Source organism: Cariama cristata, unplaced genomic scaffold, assembly GCF_000690535.1.
Source record: "Cariama cristata isolate BGI_N322 unplaced genomic scaffold, ASM69053v1 scaffold31339, whole genome shotgun sequence".
In the NCBI taxonomy this organism is placed as follows: Eukaryota; Metazoa; Chordata; class Aves; order Cariamiformes; family Cariamidae; genus Cariama; species Cariama cristata.
The window spans coordinates 15381-28350 of NW_009636863.1; the positions used below are offsets into that span (position 1 = coordinate 15381).

General features: G+C 42.4%; 1 protein-coding gene across 1 annotated transcript in view; it reads right to left on the reverse strand.

The window, feature by feature from the left end:
- Positions 1 to 11788, reverse strand: part of LOC104167746 (26S proteasome non-ATPase regulatory subunit 1-like) — a gene marked incomplete at its 5' end in the record, with an annotated part of 15509 nt that extends 3721 nt beyond the window's left edge. Inside the window, 4 exons of the mRNA XM_009708086.1 lie at positions 1848 to 1940; positions 3546 to 3638; positions 5232 to 5401; positions 11686 to 11788. Of these exons, the coding sequence (XP_009706388.1) occupies positions 1848 to 1940; positions 3546 to 3638; positions 5232 to 5401; positions 11686 to 11788 (459 nt within the window). The remainder of the gene's footprint in view (positions 1 to 1847; positions 1941 to 3545; positions 3639 to 5231; positions 5402 to 11685) is intronic.
- Positions 11789 to 12970: the final 1182 nt, after the last annotated feature.

A 12970-nucleotide genomic window follows, 5' to 3' on the forward strand; every position in this document is an offset into this window, starting at 1 on the left:
GGCGAAAGCTCAGAAGGAAAAAACACAGTATCCTTTATATTCTTAAGAACATGGATCATGTTTTCCCTCTTCCTCAGGAAGATCTGAGTTGCAAACACAAACAACTGCAGAAAAGATAGAAACAACCAATAGGAAATGATCATGAACACGACCAAATGCATGGCATGACCTGGAACAGCAGACAGGACTTTCTCTGGCACACCAACTGCTTGTTGCTGTGCAGATCTCTTCGAAGCTATGGATTACTAGTCATGTAACAGGCATAAGAGAAAAACAGGAAAGCAATTATACCTCTTAAAACATTAGGACAATGGCAAAACACTCAACTCAAACACAGCAGGTGGCAGCAAGCTCCCTTTTACTATCCTCATTTTTTCTGCTCAATTCAGCCAAGAAAACTTTTCACACATCTGGAGTACCAACATCCAGATACAGCACGTGAATCCCTTCTAATATATTGCTTCCTCTCAACACCTGTACTTAACTGTATGTCGTAGCAATTTCGGAAGAAACATGCATCTATTCAGCACATTTTGCTTAATATATAGTGCTGTAAGAATAATTCAAAGAAAAGGCAATGTTTGGTGACAAGGAGACTTTGATAAAGGAGCAAAAAGACAAAAAAGAGAGATTCTACTTTGCACACATGAGATGATTCATTTTCTGGGCCAACTGGATAAAGTTCAGTGCCTACAACATTGCCACACTTAAGTAGGTCTAGGAAAGTTATTTTACACAGACACCTTTGATCTTATGCCAGAGTCCCTTCACATACCATTTGTGCGTTTCTTTTTAAAATTAAAGATGCCAAAAATTCTGTGACCATGCTGCTTTTCTCACATAGATGTTAAAGTAGAATCAGAAAGGTTTCTACTGAGCTTGTCAGCATAATGCATTTTCAGCTTACAGGTGTTCTTGGCATATTTACATCCGTTAGTAGAGCACAAAAAGAAGTGTCCTTTGTCATGGTACAGCAAGAATTTTGGCTGCCATATGTTTTCCAAATTACAGCAACCACCAAGAACTCATTATCCAGCCATCTCTATCCCTCAGCTTGCTCCAGGATGACACATTATTCACAGGAGAGGATGACAAGTTCCAGTGTCAGGTCTATAAGTTGAAAGAAATCATCAGAGGACCAAAGCAATCACCATAACTACTGAACAGCATATGGATCCTGTGCTCAAAGATCAGCTGGTTCTGAGCTGGGTGCGGACATGTGTTTGGGATTTTGATAGATGGGCAAAGCACATAAGAGACTGCTGCCAAAAAGGTGAACATTTCAGAATTAGGGGGTTAAGCATGTGCAAAAAACTCTTCAGTGCTTTCAACTGAATTAGACACCACCAAGCAACTGCTACAACATCGAGTACGTTTTAAAAGTTCAGAGGTACCAAGGACAAGAAATTACAAAGACTTTTTCAATATTAGTAAGAAAAGTACATGGATAACAGATAAAATTCCCTTGGTCTAGAAACAGCAGGCAATGAAAAAATGCACAAAAGGTTCATGCAGTTAAAAGCACATAAATTTCTCAAAACAAGCTTCTGCCTTTAAGGAAGTCAATTACTTAACAATATCAAGGAAGATATATTTCTCAGAAGTAATGGATTCACAAGTAATACCACCTCTTGCTTTTAACAGCACATGTGCATATACACACACACACACACAGAGTGGAGATGCTACCCAGTGTATACAGTACACTGAAACATGTGTTAATGCTTTGCTCAGAACTGACACAGGTGGCAGAGGGGATGGCATTAAGTGGGTGCCAGCTTTCATAACACACCTTCCACATTTATAAGGGGGAGAAGACGACATTTAATGTCAATGTTTGCACCCACCACTTCCATCTTTTCCTCTTCCTTCTTCTCCTTCTCTTTCTCCTTTTCCTTCTTCTTGGCTTTTGCAGTGATGGACAGCACAGCAGTGGAAACCTGGATATGTCAACATAGGAGGCATTCAGCGTGACTGCAACACTGTACGCTGTGCTTCAGCTCCCCAGGCAGGGGAACAAAGGGAAATCAATGTTAGGTCAGTTCTCAGTGCAAGCGTCAAAAAGATCAATTCCACCTCCTACCCACTGCTCTGTTTAAGAGACAAACACACCACCATCAAAGCAAACAAACGGCACAGATGGGACGAAAAAATGTCATGAATGCAGACTGGGTCCAGCTACATATGCAGAAGGAGAGCAAACTTCCTAATTTAGAGATTAATCATTACTATCTGGATCTCTATATGAGAGGTTTCTTTATTTTTAACAGAGCAACAAATGGAATTCTTATTACAGGAAAACCCATTGCAGAGTCTCCAAGGTAAAGAAACATGTACATAGATACTCTTTAGAATGACCTAAAGCTGTTCCACTGTCTTAATCAGACAGCTATGTTGCTCATTGATCTAAAGAAGTAGATACACAAAATGTCATATGGAGGAGCCCTCAGGAGGCTTTGGCACTCCTGAGCCAAAAAGTACCCAGAAGCAACACTCAAATACAAGAATTCAGCACATCTCCCTTCCAGTGAGCACATCTCTCTATCCACAGTAACCGCCTCTGTAAGACAGTAACTTTCTGAGGTACAGGGAGCAACTGCACTTGTCATGCTGCTGGTGAGGTTTTCTAGGCTAAATGTAGGCTCTTGGCACATTTTAATTTTGGCCAGGGAAGTTTAAAAGAGAAAGGATTTGTCCAATTGCCGTCCTATTCCAAAGGTGAGAAAGCAGCTATGAGCAGTGAGCTTTGCCTTTCATCTGAGTTCATTTCTGGGTTCCTCAGTGACTCAGAAATCTGTTCTGCCCAGCATTCAATTCTGGTACAATGTTCTACAGTTTTCATACAATGTAATTCATCAGCATGACATGCCTGAGGTCTCCACTGCTGCAATTGCTCCCTAAGGGCTGCTCTGCCTGCTGCTGTGGTCTGCTCAACAGCTTTTACCATCCTGTGCCAGGAGACAAACTGCTTCCGCTATTGTCCTGCTTGTCATCCCACAGGTCTCATCTCTTCCCTTTCAATACCTAGATATTCTCAGTTCCACACTTACCTTTTGTAATCCATGGGCCTGACAGCTATTATTCTAGCACATGGGCCCACTGCCCTGAGACCAGGTAAGCTTCTGTCCTTCCACATGGGACTATTTGAGAAGAGTCACACCTAATATTCTCAATGTTTGTACTGCAGTAGCACCTTGGAGCCCAAGTCACAGACAAGTTCCCCACTGTGCTAAGTGCTACACAAAGATGAGACACACATACAATCAGTAGGGCATGGAAAGCAGTTGTTTTTAATCGATGCTTCTGCTTGACCACTGGAGACAAGGGAGGTTCCAGCAACCCAGTAGCACAGCACTTGTATGCCATGATCAGCAACAGTCCCAGGCACAGCAGGAAAAAATAGCTAGAATTCTCTTTCAGAGACAATAGCACCTGCCAATTTTTCTTTCGCTCCTCAGATTCCCTGTTAGTGCCACCAAAGTCAATGTTTATATGAGGAGGGAGAAGGGGTTAGTCTTTACAACACAGAAAGCTAGCCCAAATACCTTTTCTTTCTCCTTTTCCTTTGGTACCTCAAGAGGTGGAGGGTAGGCAAATGTGGACGGCTTACAGTTGGACTTGTACTGGACTTTTGGCATCTAAGACAAACAGTTTAAAAAATTGTTAGAGACGAGAAAAGCAGGGGGAAAAAAAAATCCACAGCACAATAATTACTTTAGCTTCATTTTCCTTCCAACAGAGACAAACACAGACCCTCTAAAGAATACACGCTTCCCTTTCTCCCCCTCCGGAAGCTGAGAAACTGTTATCAGTGGCAACAGTTCAAGTAGAACAATGTTATTTAATTATTCTATAATTCGACTCTGGCAAGCTCTCCTAGGCTTCTCCATACACTCCACACTATTCACACCATGCTTTGTTTTCATTGTTTCGAAGCTTTTGTGCTTTTGATGTTGCTGCTGTGCCTGCTTGTATTAACACACAATTGATTTAAGATCTAAGTGAAGATCTGCTCTGTCAATGCACGCTAGGGCAAACCAAGCACTGTCTGACATTCACCTTTTGCAAAAGGACAGTACATTTTGGGGTGGGTTACCAATGTCACATACTCGGCCACTTAAGCTAGGGCAGAAAGCATCTTTTGACAGCCAATCCAAATTCTTAGACTGAATTAATTTCTGCAGTATCTCAGCTCTCTTCCTTTACGACACATCATGGAGCAACAATAAAACAGGGACTGCTCTGAGGAAGCAAGGTGGGTGTGGTGCAGCCCATAACATACATCCAGCTTGTAGCTGGCTTCAGTATGCAAGCCAAGTTATACAACATAACCTGACCTACAGCCGTTTGGGCTCCCTGGAAACTCTAAGGGATGGGGAGAGGGAGTCAAAATGGCAGTACAGCAAAGCAGCCAAAAAGGCGCTGAGCCCATCACGAGTGGGGCAGCACAGAGACAAGCAGCAATGCAAACCCTGTAAAGTATTCAGGACAGAAAGGAAAAAGGAAAAAAAAGGCATTTTAATCCAAGGGTCTCTCTTTAAACAGAGCAAGAATTTCAAGCTGTTTGTAGATTGATTCGATGTTTAGCCTGAGACAAGTGAAGGAGAGCAAGCTTTAGCCCCAAGGTTTTGGTCCAGGGGGTGCAATCCAGCAAGCTGGCCCAGTCCCACAGAGGGACTCTGAGAGTTGCCCAGCCCTATGCATGCTCTGGGCATCAGAGAATAAGCCTGCAGCAATGACAGGAGGGATTGCACACCCCTGCGCTGCCACGTTCACAAGCTTTTTTGTGGAGGTTACTAGCTCAGTTCTTCAGCATGGGAGACCCAGCATGGTACACAGCTTGCAGGGGCCATACCACAGCTGATGAGTTGGAAGAACAGATGCATAAGAAAAGTGCAGTACCCATGACTGCTTGGTTTAATGGTTACTCCCCAAGGAATCCAAATAAATCCTGTTTTCCCACTGCTAGCTGACTAGAGTTCCTTTCTTTGTAAGCTAGTTTGAAGTAAAGGGGTCAAAGTCCGCTCTCTACATTTTTCTTGTCCTTATTCACACCACCAGCTCCACAATTTAAGCCTGCTTTTCAGACTTCTTCCAGTTAGCACCTTTTCTGCCACAAACAAGCTGGCAACATGCAAAGAAAGTCAACAAATCCATGCATACCCCTCCCAGACCACTCGAGCCTTCCAAGCAGCTATCAGCACTTCTTCTCCTCTCTGCTCATTACATACCTTAAGATCCTTGTTAAGGCCAATGACACAGGTTGGGGTGAAAGCCAGCGACAAGAAGTGTGACAGGGGGAACCAGAACCAGAACTGGGTGAAGACCAGAACCCCTACCACAGAAGGCATGTGAGTATGTCCTGTCCTCGACTGCAGTGAAATAGTTACGTTATGGCCCCCTGTAAGGAACAGTAAATGAAATAAGGTAATGAATGCGTTCCTGTGTACTCCATAAAGACACCTGAGCAATGCATCTCTAAACAGCTGCTGTGAAGAGGGCTACACTGTGCAAGCCAGGTCACAGTGCTGTCAGCTTTCTCCTCTGGAACACACCTCCCTCCTTTGCCGTGATCTCAGCTTACACAGTAAAACAGACAGGCAGCATAACAACCAAACTGCTCTATCTGCTAGATACTATCCAAACACAATCAGTGAATCCTTGATACAGACCTTCCATGCTCACTTTGCCAGGATACAGGTTAAAGAAAAGTACAATGCAGAAGGCAGGGAGAGGGGGTGAAAAAGGCAAACCTTTGCCATAAGCAGTTCTAGATCATAGCATATAGATGATCCACAAGACAAGAGTTACAAGGAAAACAGCGCATACAGAAACTTTTCTTTCTGTGGCTGCCTCCCTGAACTGTCAGTTATTCAGAAGAAATATGCCTAGGTTTTTATCCTACACCATCTCAGTAGAAAAAAATGTAAACAGCAGCAACTTCAGAAGTTGCTTCTAAAGGTTATCAATCTAAGCAGCAAAGAGACAAGATCCTGCAGTCTTTGCAGCAAAATTACATCTCTGCCAGACAACCAAGTCTTAGCTTTCTACTTGCAAAGCAGAGACCAAAACAACTCCATGTGTTGATGTAGTGCAGAAACATCCAGCTAGAAACCAAATCGAAAGACTGGGCTTGCAGACAGAATGAGAAAGTGTTAATCTGATCTTCAGTTTTCTGATGAACACAGTGAATTGAGTTGAAGAGGGCACCAGGCAAGTTCATTACCGCTGACATGACCAGGCACAGGGAGGTTAACTTTGTTAAAATACAAACACCCACTCATTTCAAACTCGGGGCACTTTATAGCTGAAAATCCCAAACTGGCGTAGCATTCCCCTGCCTCGCACAAACAGCCACCTCGATAGGACCAGGCAGCAATGGACCTGCCTGAGTTTTAAAGACATGCAAAATTAATTTTTGCTGCCAAAACTGATGAAAACCCTGAATGAAGCACTAATCTCATCTTGGGTATCTGTCAGTGTTAGTCCCAGGAGAAGCAGTGGAATATAGAGGATTTTGATGCCCTCCTGTAGGATACTCTTCATACATACTATGTCCTTGGTATTTCTTATTGGATGGATGGTCGCACTCAAAGAGCTGCAGTCAACGGCTCAATGTTCAAATGGAGACCAGTGACAAGCGGTATTCCTCAGAGGTCAGTATTGGGATCGGCGCTGTTCAACATCTTTATTGGCGACATGGACAGTGGGATTGAGTGCACCCTCAGCAAGCTGACTGACAACACGAAGCTGTGTGGTGCAGTTGACATGCTGGAAGGAAGGGATGCCATCTAGAGGGACCCTGACGGGCTTGAGAGGTGGGTCTGTGTGAACCTTGTGAAGTTCAACAAGGCCAAGTGCAAGATCCTGCATCTGGGTCGGGGCAATCCCAAGCACAAATACAGGCTGGGCAGAGAATGGATTGAGAGTAGCCCTGAGGAGAAGGACTCAGGGGTGCTGGTTGATGAGAAGCTCACCATGACCCTGCCATGTGTGTTGGCAGCCCAGCAAGCCAACCATATCCCAGGCTGCATCCCAAGCAGCACGACCAGCAGGTCGAGGGAGGGGATTCTCCCCTCTACCCTGCTCTGGTGAGACCCCCCCCTGCAGTACTGCCTTCAGCTCTGGGGTCCTCAGCACAAGAAGGACATGGACCTGTTGGAGCGAGTCCAGAGGAAACCATGAAGATGATCCAAAGGCTGGAGCACCTCTCCTATGAAGACAGGCTGCGGGAGTTGGAGTTGTTCAACCTGGAGAAGAGAAGGCTCCAGGGAGACCTTAGAGCAGCCTTCCAGTACCTAAAGGGACCTACAAGAAAGCTGGGGAGGGACTACTTACAAGGGCATGTAGTGATAGGACAAGGGGCAATGGCTTTAAACTGCAAGAGGGAAGATTTAGATTAGATATCAGGAAGAAATTCTTCACTGTGAGGGTGGTGAGGCCCTGGCACAGGTTGCCCAGAGAAGTTGTGGATGCCCCATCCCTGGAAGTGTTCAAGGCCAGGTTGGATGCGGCTTTGAGCAACCTGGTCTACTGAAAGGTGTCCCTGCCCATGCAGGAGGGCTGGAACTGGATAATCTTTAAGGTCCCTTCCAACCAAACAATTCTGTGATTCTATGATTCCTTTCGTGGTAGCAATAGATCTGCTGCTGTTTGACTGGAGAACTCCTTCCTGCCACCTCTTTGAAGAAAGGCAATGATACAGTCTCATTTTTTACTACTGCTAGGTCTGCTCTGCTTCTCATTATTTTCTCCGATACCAATCTCTCACCCTTATAGTTGATTTGCCACAGCATCAAGGAGGGACTGCCTGAGGTCTTGTGCTATCCTTAAACATCTCAAACACTGCACACTCAAATTTCTGGTTTTCTCCCTGATCTTTACTTTGAGCTTTTCTTCACTGCATCACTGTGTAAGGGCCAGGTCAGTAATCTGCAGATATTCTGGATCAAGCAGCCCAACGAATGTTGCACAAGCAGCTTAACTAGACTTCATAAAACTTTTGGACTTTCATTTTCAGAATTTATTTTAACCTTTAGAATTGTATTATCCAATCTCTGGAATTTCCTGGATGAGTAACAGATTTCATATTCAAAAGATGTTGTCATGCTCCTTCTTTCTGCTGTTTTACACCCACACACAGCCCACCCTCACTCCCAGGGTTTTGCAGGGAGCAGGAAAGGTGGGGAGACATGATATTGCACAACTGTGATTTATCTTTATGATTAAGTAGCAGTCCTGACATCCTGGAAGGGAACACATTCCAGATCTTTGACTGGATGGATGAAAGCTGTAACATGTTGCCTGGAAAAAAAAATTCAAAACACACACAAGAAAAATTTTCAGGGCTCCTTGGGTAGTACTATAAGGTCTATCTCCCAGAATTCACACTGCCACTACAGCAAGGTTAGCTGGAATTAAAGTGACTGTTCTAGAGGCCATGAGGATTTGCTGGCTCAAGTTTAATGTCAGTTAACAAGAGGGGGAGTGCAGCAAGCAGACACTGATGGTTTATACGCTTTGATTAACTCACTCTTTACATAGCCATGGTGTCACTTGGTAACACTCTGGCAGTGTAGCCTAGGACAACACATCAGCACAACAGTCATTAAAGACAAGTTGTAGACCTTGAAAATTAGTTTCCAACCTTGGCCTAGGCAGCATCCCATTTTCAAACAACATCATACTGTTTCTATCAGCAGACTTATAGTCCACTTCATCCATGTAGTGAATGAAGACAATGTGAACTGTTAAGCAGCAGCACAGAAAAGTCAAAATCTCACAGGACAAGCTGTCAAAACCCCGGCAGAGTTGATTTTAGCATGTGCCAGCAACCTGATTCACATGGGCAATGAAAGACAAGGTAGCTCTAATCTAATGGACAAAAACATTACTACAGGATAATGGCTTTTTTCCTAACTACCAGAGAGTTAGACCCAACTTTACATGAAGAGCTCATGAACAGGGACATGCAGGAGAAAGGTTGGAAACTGTAACACTGAATTCAACACCTGGGAGAGCAGACCTTATGAAAAGTTTGTAGTAAAGTCTTTAACATCCAAAACATAACACATCATGTGAGATGCGTATTTGGAGAGACAACAATGACAAGATAGGCAATTCTTTCCTCTATAATTTGGATGACACTTTCTTTTTCATCAGTCATTACAAATGTCTCCAAACTGTGGAGAATGCAGTACATTCACCATCAGGCTGTCAACAACTTCTTTGGCTTCAGTCTGCACTGACCAATGCTACACTGTGCCCAAGCACACCTTTCCTAAATAGTGAGAAAAGAATTTTCCAGATACACTACACAGATATTTGTGTCAAGACTGCTGCTCCTCCTTTTTTATCACTGGTTGAGAAATGTGGCGTTAAGAACCAAAGAAGATACCTAGAGTACAGAGGGGAAAATAGTTTACAAGCAGGTAAAATGCTGACGTCCAACTAGATCAGTATATTCCTTTTGTAGTTCACATTTAAAAATACATACTCCAGAAAATAAAGCATATTGATTTTGCAAAGAACAGAAAGGGAGTCATCAGCCTGGAAAATGACAGCATGTTTGTACATGAAGGGGAGCATTATAAAAATCCAGAGGTTTTTTGGGGAAAAAAAATCCCCAAGTTAAATTTAGAGTTCCTACCTTTTTGTTTTATTAAAGAAGTGAAAATGTAGCTGTCGGGGCCTAACAATTAGACAATGACCACATTCTTCATTTCCACTTTAGTGCTCCCAAGGTACCCTGCTCCTGCCATGAAACCACCAGTCTAATGACTGCCTCACTGTCAGAGCAAAAAAAACCCACCTCCCATCATTTCCCAGTCACGCACTGGAAATCTTGCGCTTTTAATCAAAGCCTGTCATTGAAAGAGAATTATACTTTTCTCTTCCCCCATCCCCCCAAAAAATCAAAACCCAAAACCCCACAAAAACTCCAACAAAAAAAACGAAACTCAATTGCCCCAACTGTGGCAGATGACACAAAGAACCTTTTCTTCCTGGTAGTGATAATTAAATTCTATAGTTCATTGTCTCAGATAAGCACTTGTAGCTGTATGGGAGAGATAAAAAGATTTTATTCTTTTAAGAAGCTCTAATCAAAGTGGCAATAGGTTAAGAAAGGGTAGTTCACAGCCTTCCCCCAGCTGCTCAGCAAGAAATAAAGAGGTTAAAGTTGTAACAAATTCACATGTGGTTTATTAAAACTGGATGCTTCTGGTTTCTAAGTCATTATACAATACATGAGTGACACAGGAAGCAAGTAAGTTTTTAGCTGCTTTTTTATGATTTAATCTTAAAGGTCGGAATTTGAAGCAGGTCTCTACTGCTGAGAGAAAAGTCTCCAAGCCAGCTGGGCTCTGCCTTCCCAGCAACATAGTATGAGTATGGGAATGATCAAAATTATTCTAAGAGTCTTGTACCAAGAACATTGCTCAGTCTGAGCTCCAGGAGGCTACCTGGGAGGCAAGAAAGAGAGAGAAAGAAGGTGGTTCTTGTTGCTTTCTTCTCTGAGTAGCCCTAGTCATAGAGCATAGAGTAGCCTGACTGCCGCATGCCTGCCAGGAAGAGAGCTTTTTAAGCACGCTTCCACGCAGATAGGTGCGGGCAGCTCTAAGTTTTTCTCCCGCCACCACAGGGCTTGGAGATATAATAATTTCATACAGAGACTGTGTAACCACAGTGCATGGTGCTCTGCTTAAGCCATGCCACAGAGACAAATGTATGAGACTCCTTTGCTTATGTGATTTCAGGACTAACCTTGATCTCAGAGTACAGGGAAAACCAGCTTGTTTCTACCTACCACAGGGAATAAGGAGGTGCATGGCAAGAAAAGGCCACAGCACGAGAGACCAGATGGGAGAAACTGTGTTTGGAAACTTGGGAAGGGGGTGCTATTGACAGACACAGCACTGTACAAGCCTTAACTCCAGCAGAAAGAAAAATTCAAAACAAAACATTGTCTGTCTTCTTTGCTTACAGAAACCTTCCTTAATAGGCCCTGCAATTCAGCCCTTGTGAAATGCTAATGCCTTTAGAGAATCCTATCTATGGCTCAACATTTAGTCATTAATAATTATGAAATGATGTTTCCTCTGCTACAAAAAGGTAACAGTCTGTGACATTAACCAAGTCTTCTGAAGTAACACTGATGCAGATAAATGTTTCCCTCTTTGTGCAACACCTCTCTTAATAAAACAGGCAAAATCTAGTTATTAAAAACATATTTAATACAAATATGTATATTTTTAAAGCTGGCTATGGCAAGTTTTAACAGAAAAAGCAAAATATGAGGACTGCATACCACAAGGTTTCCAAATTTATGTAGCAAGTGCTTAGAAAAACAAAACAGCAACCTATGATGCTATAAATCAACATTCAGGGTGTCAAAACAGACTTATAGCAAAAAGATCCTATTTGTCCAGACTTCTGGACGCAAATTCTGCCCCAATGACTGGGCTGAATCTCTCCTAACATGAGTACGCTGATACAAGCTGAAACTACAAAACAGGGTTTCTTTCTTTAATTAGCTAAAATGACTTGAAATTTGAGATTTCTTGCTACTATTACACAATAGGAATAAAGTCAGCACCCCGTCTCCCAAATGAAATTTGCTATTACAGCTACTGTAGCTAAACAAGTTTAAGAAATTTTGACTGCTTTAAATGTTTGGGGAATTACCTGCATCCAAAATGCCTTGTGCCAGGATTGCTCCAAACTTTGCCATAACATCATCATGCTTATCATTGATCACTTTGGAATAGAGCTGTCTGAACTGGTTGACCTGGATAAAAAGGAAAAAAAAAAAAAAAGAGAGAGACATAAAACTGATTGCATGAGTCAAATATTCCATCTTTAATGGAAGCATCCTGGATTTCTGCATCCTAGGACATCTGGATTTGTCTGCATTTGTCTTTTCAACAGCTTTAGTCACTGGAGTTGCAAGTTATCCCACTAATAACTAATTACAGAGGTTTTCCCTACTTGAAGATACCCCTATAGTGATTTTAAAATAGTTAGGATGGACATGCATTTCCAAATCACATTTTGCAGGTCTTACAGGAATAGCCTGAGAATCTCTGGAGTGTCACTGGAATAAAAGACCAACTGATGAGTTTGCAGCAAGAACTACTATATGTTCTTAGGTGCGTGACACTGCAGTTTATTAAATTTCCTCCAATTCCTACTGCTGGAAGCCTCAAACCTGTTCTGTTTTTCCTGTTCAGTATTTCTGCTGTATTGATAATGCCCCTATGGTGTGTCATCAGCAAATTTTGCTACTGCACTCCTACCTTTTAAGTGAAATTTGTTAATGAAAATATTTAATAAGGTAACAGTTTATGCCATGATATGTTCACCACAATATCTTAAGCACATGTTAGTATGGGAAATTGCTAAACTTTTGATTATATTATCATCGTTGCTTCGAACAGTTTCACATTTCACTGGTTCACTAAGTGTTGAAGAGACTTGGGTATTATATCCAGCAATATCTAAAGATTTATCACAAAACTTATGTCTTAATATATACAGCGGAGCAACAATACACCTCAAATACTTTTTATAGCTTAAAAAGCAGACCAGGAAATTCCAATCTGCAACCCAGTCAAAACCTGGGAAGCTGCATCCCATCCACAGTAAGTCTGGAAGAATCTTCTATACCTCTGCCCTAAATTAATTTTAATCCAGATATCCATATGACATTTTGGTTTAATTTTTTCTGTTTTCATACTAAGCCTTCACTTGACATGCTCAAAAGCAAAGAAGGTCTTTTCAAAAAGGCTCCTTCCAAGATGTCTTGAATAAGCTTCTCCCCACTACTGTTCCACTTTGTTGCTGGCATTCCAAGTCCTCTTCCTACATCTGCAGTTACAGATGAAAGGACAAGCTTCTATCTCAAGGCCATACGGCCAGACACAGCCACCAGAGACACAGAGCAGTTCCTAGTATTATATATAGTATAATA